Raw genomic sequence first — 20,617 nt, 5'->3', positions numbered from 1 at the left:
GGAATAAGAAGCCTGAATAGAAAGATGAGGAATAAAAAGTAACAATACATTTGTAGCCTTACAGAGCATTCATTTTTAGATGGCGCCAGTGACCCCCATTTGAAAGCTAGAAAGAATCAGATGATGAAGGCAAATAATTTAAAAAACTATAGAAAATAAATAATGAAGACCAATTGAAAAGTTCTATAACATACTGAAAGTTAACTTAAAGGTGAACCACCACTTTAATATTCAATATGCACTATAAAAGGGTCAAAGTGTTCCCAGCTCTATTAACAGATTGCAACTAATAACAACAATAACAACTGTTACTGACTGACTAGTTGCTATCAGACCAGTAGCAGAGTCTGCATCTTTTATTATTCCCCCCTCCCCAGTCTTATACATTATTTTTAAGCAAACATGAACTGAAAATATATAGAACAAGGCAGTAAGCTGTACATCAAAAAGTGCAAAAACCCCAACATGTAGCTACAAATACTTTGGTTCAATAACTGGAACAATTTCACATGGCTCTCATTTACCAGAAAACAAAGGTAATGTAATAAAAGGTACAACGTTTTGGTACAGGTTTATTAATCTGCAACAACCAATCATCACCTGGCATTTACTGGTCGGTGGTTGAAAAGCAAAAGCCTGTCTTGTAGCTATGGATTAGTGGGCCTTGGACAGACTTTTGCCTTTTTTTAATAACATTTAGCTAATTTGAGTAATTTAGTATGCAATAAATAGCATCAGTGAAGGAAACAGTAAAGGACATACCTCACCTTAGTCCTATGGGTCCCTATGGACTTGGCCAAGGGATAGTTTACTGACCCAAAATGATTTAATTTGCTCCCCACTTTAAATGTGGTGTGGTAAGTGGCCTGTATCGCCAAAAATTTAATGAAATGTGTCACTTCCTCTATGTTTTTTTTAAAGGAAGAATTTGATGTGAACTTTGCGTAGTAAATACATTAATTTCAGCTGTTAAATCTTACAAATCTTGCAAACAGCTTTTGTGTCAATGCATCTCTTTGTTTTCGGGATTCAAAAAAGACTTTTGGCTTCCCAAGTAAGCAGCTGATCCATTTTCTCAATATGCCATATTGGACAGATTGCATATTGTAATAACATAAGATTCATTGTCACCCCCAAGCTCACCCCAGTGAAAATTATTCAAACCTTTATTTGTTCCTCTACCGACCTTTGTTTGCTTTAATTCGTTTTCCTAAGAAATAGCATACATGGCAGCAATTATCATTAGTTTAGCGCAGTTAGAATAATGAAAACATCTGATTGGTTGCTGTAGATTAGTGGACCTAGAGCAAACTTTACACTTGTTACTGCTTAACCCATTTGTTTTCAGTTTGTCTTAACATTTTATACTACATATATTTATTTATTTGTATGCATACACTTATGTACATAGCTACAGTATATACAGTAAAACAGTGCAATTCAAATACATTAGAAATACATATTTGCCTTTAGATAATAACACATGCAGATATTTATCTAAAAGCTTTTTCTAAGCATCATTATATATTTTATAACATTTAGGTGCAACACTGATATTGCAGGATACATTCAAAATGGTTTACTTGTCTCTGCCTTTTTTGGTGAACTTTAATGATAGGATTATCTGCAGATTTGTTTGTGTTTAACATGAAACTGGCCATAAAAACTGCCAACTTTGCCTCTCTAGATTGAGGTGTCAGCTTATTGGTCCATAAATGCAGCCCCCCTGGCCCTGCCCGACTAATATCAATCCGGAAACCAACCAAATATCTATTAAGCAGGTTTGAGAATATTATCGAATGAGGACCACATTGTTGCATTGATGACTGATGGGTCTCTTTAAGCCCACAGTACAGTAAAAAAGACCTCACCAAATAAACAGATCTTTAAATTAACAACTTTAGGTGCAGAAAAATTAGGAGTAGCACCTCTGAAGCTGGTACTATGTTTGTTATTAGAGTCAGTAGCATGCACGTGCCCTTCAGTAGCAAATTATCATTTTGCTCTTATTTTTTGCCCTTGCATTAGTTTATACATGGAGTGAAATGCTTTTGGCTTCCAGTACCATATCTGTTGTGATTCTTTCAATATTGTACCAAATAGTATCTTACATGAGAACATTCAGTGGAACAGACTCAAATATGCATTCGATTTTTCAAAACAACTGTATAGTTTTCATTTTGTATTTCTTACAGAAGACTTTAAGTGTTATTATAGCTTTCACTGCTGTCTTGTTTCTCCTGCTCTTGGAATATTTCACTTTTCTCTTGTAAGCTAGCTGACTTATTTCTTTTACTCCCATGAGCAATACTGTTTACCGACCGCTTTCTAAGGGTGGAAAGCCTCCTCCTGAAGTTTTCTCCTGAAAAGAAGTACAGCAGTGGATCAAAGCAACAGTTGGATGCTGCCAGTGCAAGGGTTAATACAACTGTCTTCTGCCACGCTAAATTTTCTTTACAGTCCTTATTTTGTTTCAGAAAATGAAGGTGGACAGTGCGCTGGATATGATAAGGCATGAAGCTTAGAAAGAACACGGCCATAACTATGATGATCATTCGAATTGCCTTTTTACGGGAATCCTGTTGCTTTTTCATGGAGTTTTTCAGCAGTGTCCTTATGATCATGGTATAGCAGACCAGAATGGTGGTAAATGGAATGATGAAGCCAATGACAAGGGAAATATAATTGAGTATGATAATGTCTTTCTTTGCATCTTGAGAAGGTGGGGGTTCAAAACATTTTGTCCTGTTGCCAATTGTAAAGGATCCAGTCTTCAGAAATGGGGAGCTGGTTACAGTCACAAAAACCCATATCGCTGCACAGGCCCATTTGGCTCTTTTAACAGAGACTAGGTTTAAGTTTCTGACAGGAAAAACTATTGCGAGAAAACGAGTAATACTCATCGCTGTTAACATAAATATGCTGCAATACAAGTTCACGTAGAAGACATAAGAGCTTATCCTGCATAAGAAATCCCCAAAGTACCATTTTCCCTTGCTGACGTAATATACAATTCGAAATGGAAGAGTGCAAATGAAAAGAAGATCGGAAACGGCAAGATTTATCATGTAGATATGGAAAGCAGTTCTTTGCTTGTAGGTCTTTAGCAGAATAACTAAAGCAAAACTGTTACCAAAAAGGCCAAACAAAGTGAACATGGAATAAGCTGTTGAGTAGACTTTGTTCCGGAAATCATCGATGCTGCAGCTGTTATTATAGTCATATACGGATAATGGCGCATGCGTTGAATTTAACATGTTTGTATCGAAGTATACACTTTCAAGACCTAAAAAAAGAAGGAAAATACTGTTATATTTGTATGTAAAGTTAGTAAAAAATTTTCAAAGTTAAGATAAACTATATGTGTGAGCCGGATTCCAAAAGGTTTGTTTTGTTGTTCCTCCCTGATGGTTGCCTGATTCATGGTTTCACATTTACCTCAAGGGAGTATAAACATACAAACATGCCAAAAAGTTTGCTGTAGATTCTGGTAAAAGTGCACTATTGCCAAAGAAAATCCCCAATTCACCCAAGCATTAATGAATTCATTGTTTTATACTCTCCATAGTATTCTTGTTTGAGCTGAGCACTGCAGGTGTTTCTGTGAATCCTGAACGATTAGGACTTCTCGGTAGAAAAACAAAAGAATAGGGGTAGGCATCATGGCAATGGAACATGCTAATTGAGCTAGGTAAAAAAAGACAGAGATATAGCAGTCACATGTTCAAATATTGTTGCAATTCTTGCCTAATTTTTACTTTCAACGACTATATATTAGTATGAAGGCCCTTTTACAAATGTGAATTCTTTGAAATCTTCTCCCTTGCTTCTATCCAAAGCAATAACTCCAAAATTAGGGAACAGATACCAAAAGTGAATATGAACTGCTGCAAAAAGTTCTTTATACCCCCTTTGTGCTCTTTTATTCTGGCTTTTACTTGTCTTGCACTATTTTACTGTTGTGGGCTTGCACGCTCAAAAAAATCATATGCAAACTCTTGTGGTATTATGAAAGAAATCTCTTATAGAAAATTCATTAATACTACAAACAGCACACTATATACAGATAGTGCACATCAAAAGCATATTAAAGCAATAATGATATTTAAATACACACCAAATTGTAACCAGAAAATACAAGCTATACAAGGAAACGGACACCCTTGCCAGAGAATAAGAATGATCATGACTTTTAGCATAAAGCTTTTATCCAGGGGGATTCTCTTCACTTGTCTTGCAGTCTGTCCAGCATAAACTTTCCAGCAGGACATTTTAACATATACACAACCCCTGCGGCATCACAAGTTTTAATTTGGCACTATTTCCCAACATTGGATGTTGCTCAACTGCACCTTTAATAATGGAGGTGCAACATACACAGGTAAGGCATGGAAAGGTAACAATCCTTGGTACAGGTGTTGATGGACTTGCTGGTGGCCCCTTTTACAGTAAATATTTTTGTCTATGGAATCAGTGGCAGGTGTAAATAAGTGAGCAAGAAAAACAATGCCAGTTATACCAGTTTTTTTTCCCCACAATATGTATGCTGTTTTTTGTATTACCACTTCTCCTAACATTAACTATAAAGATATTATGTGTAAAACAAATAGCAACAGCTCATAAACTCTTAATTCCCAGCTGTTACAAATATAAAGATGGCCACTCCCTACTGACATTAAAAGCATACAAAGACAACTTCAGTTTACATAATTTTAGTAGAAACAAGTGCAGAAATGGAATATAAGTAATTTACAGTAGCTAAATGGGTTCTGTCCTGGTTCATGTCTGGAAATCTTTATGCTGGCTCAGCCCTGCTTGGGGAATGCAATGGCAACAAATCTTGGGACTTATTAAGCCACCACACCTCATGATTATCCACACCCCTCTATTGGGAGGGGTGTGGAGGTAGCTTAGAAGTGGTTCTAAAGATAGCTATATCATGCAAAGTTTTCTGACAAAATGAACATATTTGTAGGGATCTCTTAGGGCAGTGATCCCCAACCAGTAGCTCGTGAGAAACATGTTGCTCTCCAACCCCTTGGATGTTGCTCTCAGTGGCCTCAAAGCAGGAGCTTATTTTTGAATTCCTGACTTGGTTGTATAAAAACCAGGTGTACTGCCAAACAAAGTCTCATGTAGGCTGTGAGACCACACAAGGGTTACCAAATGACCAATCAAAGCCCTTATTTGGCACCCCAAGAAAATTTTTCATGCTAGCTTTGCTCCCCAACTAATTTTACTTCTGAATGTTGCTCACGGGTTAAAAAGGTTGTGGATCCCTGTCTTAGAGGGTACAATTAAAATATATAAAAACATTTAAAAGTGGCCTTTTCATGTACTTAAGGCCATATGAATTACATTTGTCATCTGGCAGACACAGCCGTGATATTCAAACTTAAGCAAAGGATGTATTTTTGTGACTAAATTCCATTCTATGACCCCACTCTATAAGCTTTTCAAACTGGTGTACAGTTGGTTTATGTGATATACCCCACAATACTGTACCTTTCTACCAAACTCTTAATGGCCTGTAATTGAGAGCAGAGTCTGCCAGATTCATATTTAGTTACAAACCAACTTAAAGTAGGATTTTGTTTTATATAGGTATAGTAGAGATAGCTGGAAGGTATTTAATATTATTAAGAAACACTGGCACATTCTTATGGAGGACAAGACGTTGAAAAAAATTCCAGATAAATAACTTAATCTTTAAGAGAGCCCCGAACATCAAGAACTCAATATCCCCCAGCTATTTGAGAGAAAAAAACAATAAGGAAAATAGAAATTCACAAAAAAAAAAATCAATTAAATTCTCCTACAAAAAACAAAGGGAATGTTCCCATGTGGGCATTGCTGAAAATGTGGCTGGGTAAAAAAAGGGAGACATTTCCAAATACACACTGATTCTAAAAAATATGAGATAAATAATTTCGATGACTGTCAATCGAAATATGTGGTTTATCTTATCCAATGTACCTGCAACTTATTGTATATAGGGAAAGCTATTCGCCCACTAAATAAAAGAATTGGGGAACATAAGTAATATAAGGAGAAAGAAAACTGGGGAAAAGGGGGAATCTGCTTATTTATACGTACACTGTATATCTGTCCATGGGGGGAACCTAAAAGATCTTAAATTTATGGCCATAGATGGAGTTCCCCTTTTAAAGAGAGAAGGAGATAGAGATAGGGTCTTGAGGTGTAAAGAGTAAAAATGAATATTTAATTTAAGTACCCTTCACCCAGAGGGACTGAATAGTAGGTTGGAGTTGGAACCTTTTCTATAATGCAAATATTTTTCAAACTGTTTCTGTTAAGCTGGATGTAATAACCATAATATGGGGTATACTTAGGCAATTATAATTGGCTCCCATTTTGAGCAGTGCCCACATGGTAACATTCGTTTTGTTTTTTGTGGGAGAAAATGTAATTGATTTTTTTGTGAATTTCTATTTTTCTTATTGTTGGCCACTTTAAGAGTAGGGTATATAAAGTGAGGTAAGATACCACTTCCTGTTTGCAACTGCTTATTAAAGCCTCATAGGTGAAACGCATTGCAGTATCTAGGTGGTGTGTCACTCCTAGGGTTGAAAATACATTTCTGGTGAATTTGCCCCAAATTCGTGAAAATTGGAAAGCTGCCGGGATCCCGTGAATCGTGAAACTGTGAAAATCTGTAAATTGCTGGGATTTGGTGTGAGCAAATTTGGAATTTTGCATTCTGCAGTGGAATGCATGCACTGAGATACATCTTGGTGACATCTTGGATTTTTGGAAAGAGTGATCTGTAAAGTGGAGACTTCATGAAAAGGCTATTGGATCCAGCGCTAAGTGACCTGTCACTAAGTGACCGTGCCCAACTGTACCCTTGAGGAAAGAACAGAATGCAGGATCTGTTGAGATCAGTCCATTATTGGGGGGCACATGTAGCTGGAAATTGGAGAACTATAACTCACACCATAATACTTCCAAGTTGGAGAACTGTAACTCGCACCAATTTTGCGCTATATAATTGTTGTTGCAAGACTGGGGGAATCATTTGATACAACCTAGGAGATTTTAGAAAATACCTATTTTAAGTGACCACCTACCTAAATCATTTTATGTATTTATATTGTTATATGTTGGGTTCCTTGCCGGCCAGGTTTTAAATGAAAAATATTTTTTTAAAGTAAAATAAAATTTGTATACTTTCAGATAATTTTGTCTCCAAATACACTTTTAATTATTTTTTTTACTGGTTTGTTATCCTCAAAAGGACCTGTGTGTTTCAGACCAATTAAAGAGACGTCTCCTTAATGCCTCACTACCTTAATCAATTCTATAGTTGTTGAAGAGTTTGTTTTGTAGTTCCAGTAAAACATATAAGGTATCATATGGTAAAGTAAAAGAGGTTACTAAAGAGTCAAATCAAGAAGGTCACATAAGTTATTACTCAATTGTATTTTGCAGACAAGGGACTATTCCCCCAAAATAAAATATAACATGTATGGCACAGTGTCTGGGAAAACTCTACAGGGAATGTACATATTTCCCAGGATGCTCTGTAAATCAACTAGCACAGATACTGTAAGTGATTAGTACTTACAGGAAGTAAGTGGAATCCCTCTGAAGCAAGGAGGTAAGAGATACTCCTGTTAGAACTAAAATATGGACTAACTGCCTAAGTGAGGATAGAACTGGGCTGCAAAGATCAAACAGGGTGGTCAGTCTGCCACTGAACCAGGCTGTTAATGAACAACACCTGTAAGTTGCTGTTAATTTGCTGTACATTAAGGATGAGCAAAATATTTTGCTGAGTTTTGTCCGAAAAATTATCCCCATAGACTCCAATAGGAAAAAAAAATTGGCACACAACAAAAAAAATGATGCTCAGCTTCATGCGACAAAAAAAAAATTATGCCATAATATTCAATGCATTTTGGCGAATTTTAGCCATTTCCAAAATTCCTATAATTACAATATAGTATTTAGTAAATAAACGATGTCTGCCCAAAATACTACTGACATACTGATGTGAAGTTTGAAGCAGACAAATAAGCTGGATTTTTTGTGCAAAATATAGACATAAGCTATTACTAGTAATGAGTGACAATTCCTGAACCACCGAAAATTGGGAAACATTTTTCACGAGCACACATTAAGGAAATTTTTCTGCACTTTCAATGGCGAGATGTGAAATTTTGCCACAAATCCATGCCTGCTGAAAAATGTTGCTCATTGCTTGCTTTTACTAAGTTGTATAATCAAGCGTTGCACAAGCTTTACAGAGAGGGGTTACAGAGAGATTGGTAAGATTTCTGAGAGTTATGTTGCTGACCCCAGAGCAGTGGCGTAACTACCGGTGGAGCAGTGGGTGCGATTGGGCAAGGGCCCGCACCCCCCTCAGGGCCCCCAGCAGCTTGCACGCCACTGACTTCTTCAGCAATTCCGGTCGGTTCCGGGCTTACGGAGGGGGGCGGGGGGCCCGGCTGCACATCCTGCACCAGAGCCCGCCCCCTCTAGTTACGTTACTGCTCCAGAGTGATTAATAACAATGCAAATATAAGTGCTTTTTGTTAACATTTATGCTTTCTGTGCTAAAAGCATGCTTAATGTGTGCCTAATTTGCTATTGATCTAATTCCACTTTTCATTGTTTTCAGAAACAAAACATGATTACATAAAAATTTACTGCAGATAAATGAACAGGAAACCAATTGTAATGATGTTTTAGTGCGATGTTACTTCACACGTGGGCAGAGAAATTCTTACTATTAACTATCTAATCTTACTAATTTCCACACTTTCATTTCCTTTGTAGTTAGTACAAAAAATTCAAGTTATTTACTTTTTAAATCCTATTTCAATAATATTCTATGCAAATAAAGCTTAGTAGGGCAAATAATGGTTTAAATATACACACTTATCACATCAACAGATGTTTTCAATAAAACAGATCATTTTGGGGGAAAAGACACAAACGTATTTAACCATACATTCATTTAATTAAGACGGTTGCAAGTCAGATTGTTATTATTGCTAGTGATGGGCGAATTTGCAAAAATTAGCGAAACGGCGGCGGTTTTTTGACGCCGGCGCCCGTTTTTTACGCCGGCGAATTTTTACCGCAAATTTTCGCTGGCGTTTCGCGAATTTATTCGCTGGGCGGGAATTCGCCCATCACTAATTATTGCCTGATATTAAATGATTAGCTATGGTTTGTCGTGTTGGTGAATGATGTATAGCAGTAGTGTGGGTCTCTGTAAAAGACAAGTTGAAGGATGGTAGAGAGTAAGCTGTACTTGTGCATCCACTGGCTTAGTTAATTTTTAGTTCGTTTTTTGTTATTTTTCATGAATGATATAGTTTTGATACTATCATGCCATTGTCTCCTTTGCAACATATTTTCTTCATCTGCATAACATTTGTTGTCATTTTGATTTCATTTGTTTAATATGAAAATAAAATAAAATATTTTAAACATTAGAGAGTAAGCTGTCAGAAAAGCAGATGCATGCCTTCTGTTACATTTAGGGGCTGAAATTGAATTGAAAATTCAAAGTAAAAAAAATCAAATTTCGAGCTATTTTTGTGTACTTAGACTGGGGAATAGTCCATATTTGATTTGAATTTGAAAAAAAATCATAAATTCGAATATCGAAATTTATCATATCTTTAAAACTTCAACGTCGCCCATTCGCCATCTAAAATCTGTCGAATTGCTGTTTTAGTCTTTGGAGTCAATTGATGGACTTACTTTGAATAGAATTCGATCGAATACAATCTTACTTCAATTCGAACGATCGAATACAGCCTATTCACATGCAGAAATTTTGGTTGGTCTTTTTTTATTCAAATTTCAAAGTTATGGGAGTTCCAAAAAACTTCAAAATTCGACACTTGATAAATCTGCCCCTTAATGTGATTATTATTATTATTTTAGCTCCTATCATCCAGCAACTTCATGCATGTGCCACCGATGGAGACAATATGTTTTTTGTTTTGGGCAAACAACAGTGGTTGAGAGCAGCATTTGTTTATACAAATCAGCCGTTATGTGGGACTACAAAATCACAGTTGCTAGAACAGCTTGGTTTTTTTTTTGCCGAAAATGTCTGATAATGGGTTTTTAAGTTCACGTATTGTGACAGATTCAATTCCGTTTTCCCCATAGACTTCTATCAAGTTTTCATGTGATAAATCATGACATAAGTTTTTCACCTTTACATTAACTTTAAGTATGCTGTAGTAAGATTCTAAGACAATTTAAAATTTACTTCTTTATTTACTGAATATTTTATTTATTTTTTGCCTGGCAGGGTCAATGACCTCCATTTGAAAGCTGGAATAAAGGAGAATAAAAAGGCAAATTGTTTTAAAACGATAAAAATTGAAGACCAATTTCAAACTTGTTAGGAATTGCTTATTCTATAACATACTAAAAGTTATCCTAAATGTGGAGCATGCCTTTAACATTTCTTTCCCACAGTACCTCAAAGGCATATCTATTTTGAAGTGTCTACGCAAACATTTCTGCCATGAGGCAAATTGTTTAGTGAAACATACCTTTCAGTTTTTCTTTTTATATTAACTCATATTTTGTTTTTTGCAAAACATGCATAAACTTTCGTGGTTCAAAAAAAGGGTAAGTGCACAATTTGCGTTTAAGACACACATCATAGTTTCAACTCTTGTTAAATTTTATTTATTTATTTTTTCATATCTTACTTTATTGTAAGTTCTAAAATTTGAATATTGTGTCATTATACTAATTGTAGCACATTTTCTTTTTCTGCATTCTACTTGTTGTCATATTGTCTTTATGGTTTAATGTGAAAACTCAAATAAAATATTTTAAACCATAGTTTCAACATGGACAATAATGGGCAATGCCATTTAAGCTTTATGCCTTTTCAACCACACTGCATAAAGGACATAATGGTAAACTGTATAAACCATGCAAAAAAGAAAAGGACATACAGATGCCACTTTGGTTTGCCTGTTTGACACAGAATAACTAAACACAGATATCCCACTTATCCCATTTAACACAGAAAATTGTGTCACAGCATCCCATCTAATTAAACCATTCCCCATTGTGCTTTGGTATGCTAATGAAAAGGTTAAATGCATTAAATGAGTTAAGATGACTTTAGATAACACAGTTTCTTTAATTAACCCAGAGTCATGACGCATTTAACTCACAAATCCAAGTGGCTTCATCTGTAGAAGCAAGACAAAATTAACAAGAAAGAAAAAAAAAAGGAAAACAAAGTTTGGTAGACTGAGCCCGGTGGATGGAATCAGTGTAGTGACTCTCTGAGTCAAATGACTGTAGTGGGACTGTTGATAGCCTAGAGAGGCATGGTAATGAGGTGTCCACACTGGTATGGTAACAAATTTGGGAGAGAAAAAAAAGATTTGTGTGTTCAGTTAACGGCCTCTGGGTGGACAGGGTATCATTATAAAGTGAAAGGTCTCTATGATCCGGTTACCCAGTTGGGATGTGCAATAAATCACATTGTACCCATATTTTATAATAAAAAAAACAGTTAATTGAGAGCGGTGCAAAGCTGCAAGGTATTCCATGCATTAAATGCCTTGTATTGCGACTTAAGATCAGTTAAGATGGTGGTTGCATTTTATTCCAATTGCAGGCTATAAGACACTTGGCTGCAGTTAATATCAAGTTAAACAGTTTCTGTACATCGTTTTTGAATTCAAGAAATGGGATTTCTAAGAGAACTATTACTGGGTCTGGCTGTAAAGGTCTCCCCATCAAGGGTTCTAATGGGGTCAGTACTTCTTTCCAGTAACACTCCATAAAGGGACAAGTCCAAAAGATATGATATAGTGTTCCATCCCCTCCACATTACCTCTAGCAGCTGGGTGAGACATTTCGGTAACATCTCATGTAGTTTGTGGATAACACATGCTGAAGCCTTTCTAAGATTCTTCCATAGTGAGATCCATTTGGGAAGGGGCAAATCATCCCCTAGAATTTGTTCCCATGACAGCATATAAACTTGTTTAGCTTCTTGGCACGTGTTAAGTAATCCATAGGTATTTGATATGAGTCCTGCATGCACAGGTTGCCATAATGGTATAGAGTGGTGAGTATTCTAAGGTCAGTTGAGAGCCCATGACTTTCAGGGTGAAATGCTTAATTTGGAGATATTGGATCTTGGTGTATTGTATTGCTCAGGCCATGCTTGGTCTGGAGATCTTGAAATGCATATAATTTGCGATGGGTTGAAAAAGTCTCTTAGTTGTGTTAGGCTTATACCAGGGCTGTGCAAATGTATTAACCAGGCCTGGGGCAAAATGCAAGGAGTTAGTCTGTAAGGCTTATAGACAATATTATACTGTTTTTGGAGTAGTTCCAAATTGAGCGAGTTACAGTAGCTTTACCGAGGTAAGTGAGATGTCTTTTGTATTAGTAGCCATTTCTACACTCCACAGTAGTGATGAAATGGTATATGGGGAAACAGTATCATTTTCCAGTGGTACCCTCTTCCCACAATGTGTTCTGTCCAACCATGCCACCACTTGGAGTAATTGGGCTGCCGGATAATATCTAAGTACATTGAGGGCCCCTAGCCTCCTGTATGGATTGGAATGTTAGTATCTTCTCAGATATTGTATGCGATTTGGAGGTCCAAATTAATTTTGTTATTTTAGTTTGTATTGCTTTAAGGACCTTAAAGGGTATCCGTACAGGTAGGGTTTGAAAACAGTACAGCAATCTAGGGAGAGTTACTATTTTATCCGTTGCAATTCGACCAAACCAGGAGACTGTGTAAGGTTTCCATTTGTCTAGGTCCTTGTATAGCTGTGCAAAGACAGGAGAGTAGTTTTATTTATACAGTGTGGCGTAGGTAGGGTGAGATGTATGCCCACATACCTAATTTAATCCAGTTTTCAAGTGTAATTGATGGGCTTTAATTTGCGTTTGGGGGAGGATTTTTGGGAATGCTTCTGATTTATCTTGGTTTTCTTTGTGGTTTGAGACTCTACCATATGTTTCTAGAAGGGCATGGTGGTTTGGGAGTGAAGTCAATGGTTGAGTAAGAGTGAAGAGGAAATAGTTCCGCAAATAAGGACATTTTGTATTCCTTTTTTCTTATTAGTAATTCCTGATATGTTCAGGTTAGAGTTTGATTGAGAGTGCATATATAAAGGGCAAGAGGGGGACTCCCTGTCTCGTCCCGTTTGTTATCTATATAATCGGTGATAGCCAGCCCTCTGTTTTTACTGCTGCCGAAGGGTGGTAGTAAAAAGCCAAAATTACCTTATGGAAAGGACCTTCTCTGTGTCTAAGCTTAGAACTAGGAGAGGGGCCTTCCTGGGATTTGCATAAATCTATCACGTTTCTAGTGTTGTCACCTGCTTGCCTTCCAGTGATAAATCCCACGTGATCTTGATTTATCAGAGATGGCATGTGCAGGGTTAAAAGATTTTACTATATTTTTAAATCAGCGTTCAGTAAGGCAATTGGGTGGTAGCTAGCACAGGATTGGAGGTGCTTTCCCACTTTTAAAATAAGAGAAATATGAGAAAAGAGCATAGAAGGTGGTGGGACAGATCTGTTTAAAATTTCATTGAATATCTGTTTTAAATTTCATTACATATTGTGAGTAGCTGAGGGCTAAGTGTATCAAAAAATGATTTGTAATAGAGGTATATAAGGCCATCAGGGCCCTGGGCCTTTTTTGTTAGGTAGAACTGGAGTGTGTATTTAAGGTGCAGAAGTTAAAAAGGAGGTACTGGAGATTACTTTTGAAGAGTCTGAGGAGCGAAAGTGTGTCTCCTTGATCAATAGTACGTCTGCTTTTCAATCAGGAGGTACTCAGAGCTACCTTGTTATGCCGCCTTCTTGTTTGCGTGTGGGCATGCACCCTCCCTTTCTTAACCTCTTTAGTTCCCTTAGTTGGTTTTGGCTTCTACTTTGGTGGCTTTGGCTCCAATGTTGGTGAAAGTTATTATGTAGCGGCTGTTTATCATGGTGCTTCATAGTACTTGTTTTACATCATGGGTTGTATCCAGGGCCATCATCAGGGGGGCACTGGGGGGACTTTTAAATGTTAAGGGGGGCCTGGCCGGGCTGCGATTCCTGGATTAGCCAGTAGCCCTACAAATTCTGATGGTGGCCCCTGGTGGTATCACTACAAAAATCACTATAAAATGAAAAGGTTGTCTGACCGAAGCAATCTATGGATAAATGTTTGAGTATGGGGAACCAGGTGCAGCAAGCTCGGGCCCCTGCTCTGCAGCTTGCTGAATGAGACTGCAAAAACCACTTGGGGCTAATTTGCTGGGTGGAAGAGTGAAACAATTACTAGATGTTTGGTTTATGGTCTCTTTAAAGTTCAAAAGATTAATTTTTCCCCTCCTTTGTTTGGGCAAGGTTCCCTACTGCTACTCAAAATGAGTCTTAAGTGCAAAGTCACGGGGTCCCTAAAATTCTATACATGTGGGAACCAAATTTAAACCCCAAAACTTGCCACAGATGTCTGCACATGTTGCTATGCATGATTCTAATAGAATACTAAAGGTCCCATCATTTAACGTTGGCATATCAATGATAAACATCACAGTTAGGGGCAGACCTGGAACCCACCAGCTAGAACTCTATGTTCTAATAAATGTTTAGCACAATTGTGATTAGAACAGGGCAATATCTGATTTGCTATAGAATCACAGTATTTGCCATTATAGATTGTGCAACTTGGACAGTTCCCTTATGATAGCCACATCCTCTTGTTTTGTTAGACCACACCTATTCTCCCTTCTAGTAATACCAGTACTGCCAGTAATACCTGTACTCAAGTTTATTTTAAATAAAGCCCAATTAAAATATACATTAAAGGAACAGTTCAGTGTAAAAATAAAAACTGGGTAAATAGATAGGCTGTGCAAAATAAAAAATGTTTCTAATATAGTTAGTTAGCCAAATATGTAATGTATAAAGACTAGAGCGACTGGATGTCTAACATAATAGCCAGAACACTACTTCCTGCTTTTCAGCTCTCTAACTCAGAGTTAGTCAGCGACTTGAAGGGGGCCGCATGGGACAAAACTGTTCAGTGAGTTTGCAATTAATCCTTAGCATACAGGTCAGATGGTCAGATTCAAAAGCAAACAGTTATGACCCATGTGCCCCCCCCCCCACTCAGTTCTCTGATTGCTTACTGCCTGGTAACCAATCAGTGGAAACCAAGAGAGCTGACATCCTGTCACTCCAGCCTTTATACATTACATTTCTGGCTAACTAACTATATTAGAAACATTTTTTATTTTGCACAGCCAATCTATTGATCCAGTTTTTATTTTTACACTGAACAATTACTTTAAGCTCTAATTAAGTAATTAATTAATGAATGTAAAGTAGTCATTTAGCATGGGGCTTCATGCAAAGACTAAAAGTATTTTGTGGGTGCTTATACATTGTAATAGGAATGTTTACAGTTAAATTGCTGTAACTAAATACTTTACATTATTCACTAGGTTTGGGCTGACTCAGACTCCTTTTAGCTATTAACCCTCTAACTATAAAGTTGATAAGTAGGTTGTACTTTAAGAGCTGATGCCAAACCTTCCCTTGTGAGGCACTGTTGAAAAAGTATCTCCTTCATGCTAATATGCCACATACATAATAGGGCTAATTTCCACCTGCAAGTGCAGTGAGCACAATCACTATGTTTTTACCCATGATGTTTATTATGATTTTTACCCAGAATTCCAGCATTGCTCTTGTCACAAGGGAGCACCTGCATACGATTCAGTACCCATGGATACCCTCAGATTGCCTACAAAGTGGTCATGTTTCGAGCAGAAAGCTCACTGACCATGCAGGCAGCCAATAGGGTAGCCCCCTGACTTGGTTGATCCACCTCCAGAGTGACATTGCTTCCACCCCCCAATGACACCACTTCCTGGTTTGAGAGAATCCCAGGTCAGATTAACATTTTGTCATGTGCGGGTGGGTTTGGGTAGTGGGCACTGAGGGAGCTAAATAACGGGCCAAGAGGTTACAAGTTAGTGGGACCAGGTCGGGCACTGCCTAATTGGACCCATGTAGCTGCAACTGTGTTTTTGGGGCAAAAGTACACATGCATCTGATTCTTTAGACGCAAGTGGAGTTGCACTTATTGACACATGATGCTGAGGGAACCCTGGAGCTACCAACTGGTCCAGAGGTAGCAGCAGCTCCAGCATTCCTCTATGTAAGTAGGTGGAACTACGCTTGATTTGGAAGGCAGGAAGGACTGAATGGTGTCAAGCCCAACTATACAGAAGTGTAAGGAGCACATTTTGATGCAAGTACCTTTAATGAATGAGGTTTTACATGCAACTGACTGCTGGGAAATCTGCACAAACGCAACTGCTTCAATTTCTAAATGAGCCCTAATTTCTTTTTGGTGTAAATTCTCTAGAGAATTTTTTCCCACTACAATTGTATGAGGAAAATACACTGAGAATTTACAGCAAGGGAAAATTCACCATATTTCTCTTGCAACAGCGTACTTACGGTTTGTCACACAATGTGCAAGATCCATGCAAGACAACATTTGAATGATGCACTTGTCTGAAAACACTCAATGCACATTGTATTGACCTTCAACTTTGAATTTAGCAAGGAAACAGGAATTATGTCACATTAGTCAAAATGGCAATTTTATGTCAGAGAGGCCACACTAAGGGGCACATTTATCAAGGGTCGAATATGAGGGTTAATAAACCCTCGAATTTAAATCCTTTGAATTCGAATATCAAATTCTAAGGATTCAGCGCAAATTCCTACGATCGATCGAAGTAAAAATCATTCGATCGAACGATAAAATCCTTCGAATCGAACGATTCGAACGATTTTAAGCGATCGATCGAAGGATCAAAAAAAGCTTAGAATAGTGATGGGGAAGGTCCCCATAGGCTAACATTGTACCTCGGTAGGTTTAAACTGCCGAAGTATGTAGTCAAAGTATTTTTTTTAAAGAGACAATACTTCGACTATCGAATGGTCGAATAGTCAAATGATTTTTAGTTCGAAACGTTGGAATCGAAGTCGAAGGTCGTACTAACCTATTCGATGGTCGAAATACCCAAAAAAATACTTTGAAATTCAAAGTTTTTTTCATTCGAACCCTTCACTCAAGCTTAGTAAATGTGCCCCTAACTATTCTTGAAATATGTCCTTTCTGTGTGTAGGCTTTATTTTGATTTTGCCGCCATGAAAGTTGCCGGTAAATACGTGGCCCAGGATATATCAAAGGGAAGCTCAGAACCACAGATCCTATTTATAAAATGGAAAGAAACATTTGAAATGCCTTTGTAACAGAAAATCTGCTTTTAGTGTACACAGTGCAATAGAGGGTGATAAGCTGATTCAGGTCTGCTGTACCCCTGGCTAATGGTACAATTCATTCTGAGAAACAAAGAGATGCGAGAGAGATGAGTCTATTACACCGTATTCATTTCTGAAGCACATATAAGAACATGCTTAATAGGAGCGGCACTATTTAAATTAATCATCGTTACGTAAGGCTGTCTGATTACTGAGCATAGAATATTTAAGCATGAAGCCACAGTTTAAGAATGGCCCTGGTTTTCATTGCTGGGCTGTGCTATTGCAGGCTTAAGCTTACTATGAAAAAGATTAAAGAATAAGAAATTATTTATCTAAAAATTGTTTTATAGGGGCGGGGAGGTGCCTATGGCAACAGTTAGAGTACAGAGTTTGGAATTCTTCATTGATACATTATAGCCATTACACACAGACTTCATTGTACAGTAACTGCTGTTTGGTTTGCTTCTGAATTGCAGCTCATTTTGTATTGAATCAATATGAAGTGTGTGAATCACATTTTCAACAGTTTGAGAACATGGAGCTCCAAATTACCAGAAGGCCATATCCTATTTTATTCTATGCAAATAATTCTCTATAATAATAAAACATTAGCTAGTACTTAATTCTACCTAAGTTGCATGAATCCATAACGGTGTCAAAACCATCTTCTTTGGCTTATTTTATGTTTAAGGAGCAGATTTATCAAGGGTCAGAGTGAAAATTCGAATTAAAAAAAATCGAATTTCAAGCTATTTTTTGTGTACTTCGATTAGGGAATAGTCCGAATTTTAATTTTTTTTTTCAAATTTGAATGGAATTTGGACTAGGGAATAGTCCAAATTCAATTTGAATTTGAAAATAATGTGAAAATTCTAATATCGAAATTTATGTACTGTCTCTTTAAAAATTCGACTTTGACTATTCGCCATCTAAAACCTGCGAATTGCTGTTTTAGCCTTTGGGGGACCTCCTAGAACCTATTTGGAGTCAATCGGTGGACTTTTTTTTGAAAATACTTCAAATTGAATTCGATCAAATACGATGTTACTTTGGTTCGTATGATTCGAACGAAAACGGCCTATTTACCCGAAAAAAAACTTAGAGTTTTTTTAAAAAATTTCAGTTGGTCTTTTTTTATTCAAATTTCAAAGTTTTTTTTAATTCGAAATTCGACCCTTGATAAATCTGCCCCTAAGTGTTTTTTTTAGCAGATTTAAGATATGGTGATCCAAATTACAGAAAAAAACCCTCATACAGAAAAACCCAGATGCCAAGCATTATAGATATTAGATCAAATACCCATATTATGACAGTTGATGTACAGTATAATATGTCATTTTTACTTTCATTTATGACATTTCAGGCAAAAGAGCCCATTTCAGCTGTCCAGGTAAAATGTTCACCTTTGGGGAAAATTAAAAAAGGGTCACATTGGGTATTCTTGTATTACACCGATGCCATGCTATACCAAATAATTGGATACGTTGCCAATTTAAACTCATGTGGCAGTCCATGATTTTCAGGGCTCTGGACCAATAGTTTACCACAGTCAAAATGCAATTACAAAACATGTCAGCTAAGGCTATGGGGTATATTTATCAAAGAGTGAAGTTAGAGCTGACCACAGTCCACTAGAGTGAAATACTGCCTCTCTCCATTCATTTCTATGGGATTTTTAAAGGTGTATATATTTATCAAAAAGTTCCCCTATGATAAAAGTGACCCATAGAAATGATTGGAGAGAGGTGGTATTTTACTCTAGCAGACTGTGGTGTTCTCTAACTTCACTTTTTGATAAATATATACCAATGGGTTATGGTGTTGCATATTCAATATCAGTATGATTTACTGTGCAAGCTCTGCTGAGTCTTAGAGACTTACAGAATCTGCAGGATTTGGCTTTTAACAGAAAAAGTCCTAGATAAATACGATGCATAAACTGACATCCGCAGTTATATAAACAGCACCCTATAGGAGAGACAGTCATTAGAGGAGAGAGCCAGTTCACCATTCTTCCCTGAAGTTTTATCACTCTATTACTTATGGCAATAAAAACTTATCTCATAACACCACTAGTTTTGCCATAATATTTCTGCATTATTGGCACAGTATAAGAACATTTCACTTCCAAATTTGTACAGTCAGTCTGTGGCTTGTGGCCAATTCATTCCTTGAAAACAAACACAATCTCTTGCACATGGTGATTCAAGATCGGTTCCAATACTGCACAGGATTCCTACGAAGAATTACTGTATGGATTAGCCCTAAACCCAAAAATTAGCAAGGCTGTGGCTATCCTGCTAAACTACATCTCTCAGTATCCTCAGTCACACAGTTAATAATTTGCAGCACAGATACTTCAAAAACGCAGAGCTCAGTGCATTCAGAAAGGTGGAGTTCCCTACATAGAGCCCTGATATAAACTATTGAAATCTAAAATGATTATCACAAGGTATAACAAAAATATTCCAGAAAGAAATATAAAGAGTGTTTGCCTTTTGAGAAAATAGCACAGGAGTCTGTATAGGCTTACCATGTAAAGACTTGTCCTGATCTGACAACATTGGAAAGTTTTCCTGGTGCTCAATGTGAAACTGGCACGTGAATGAAGAATCGTCTCTGTGCTGCGAGGCAGGGAAGTGAGCTGAGCTTTATTTGAGCTACTATTTGATCTACTCTGTAGCTTTCATGTCTCTGCCTGTACCGCCCAGCTCCCAGCCACAACTTATCCAACTGGCTAAAAGTCTGACATTAAAGCAGTCTCTCCACATTATTCACCATCACTTATGCTGCCTAATGCTTTCAGTTTGTCTTTTATTAATTACCATTCTATATTCTTTGCTGGCACATAAAAAGAAACGTGACAAATTCAGAAAATCCTACCCATGGTTAAACATTATGTTTTACAATATATTATTTTATATATATATTATTTTTTTTTTAAACTTTATTTTTGAATTTTCAAAATGTAATTATTACATTTGACATAGATGACATTATCACCTTCCATCTTCCAGTTATGCAGTTCGTATTTTAAACAGTCATCACAAATCAATTCTGCGTATAATAGTAATTATCATTAAAAAAAAAAGGGAAAGGAAAAAAAAGAAAAACAAGACAGAAAAACAAGGAATTGCAGATTGTGAACAGAATAGGGTTCAGTTTTATCAAGGTTGTCACCTAAATATATTGTTTCTTGGTATTCATTGTATTTTATTATTTTAATTATAACAGTTCTGTAATACTAATAGAAAGGGGACCTGAATAAAATTGGATATTTGCCCAGCTG

At 36.9% G+C, this 20,617-nt stretch overlaps 1 protein-coding gene across 1 annotated transcript; it reads right to left on the bottom strand.

Annotated features, from left to right (window-relative positions):
- Positions 1–200: 200 nt before the first annotated feature.
- cysltr1.S (cysteinyl leukotriene receptor 1 S homeolog) lies at positions 201–19,991 on the bottom strand. Its single transcript, XM_041575061.1, has 2 exons — positions 19,862–19,991; positions 201–3,286 (listed from the first exon to the last, which is right to left on the bottom strand). Exons 1-2 carry the CDS (start codon positions 19,890–19,892, stop codon positions 2,202–2,204), a joined length of 1,116 nt encoding a protein of 371 aa, XP_041430995.1. The 5' UTR covers positions 19,893–19,991; the 3' UTR covers positions 201–2,201.
- Between the last annotated feature and the right edge of the window lie 626 nt (positions 19,992–20,617).

This window comes from Xenopus laevis, chromosome 8S (assembly GCF_017654675.1).
Source record: "Xenopus laevis strain J_2021 chromosome 8S, Xenopus_laevis_v10.1, whole genome shotgun sequence".
In the NCBI taxonomy this organism is placed as follows: Eukaryota; Metazoa; Chordata; class Amphibia; order Anura; family Pipidae; genus Xenopus; species Xenopus laevis.
Note: the sequence above shows the minus strand (reverse complement) of the source record. Positions and strands in the feature narration are given on the sequence as shown.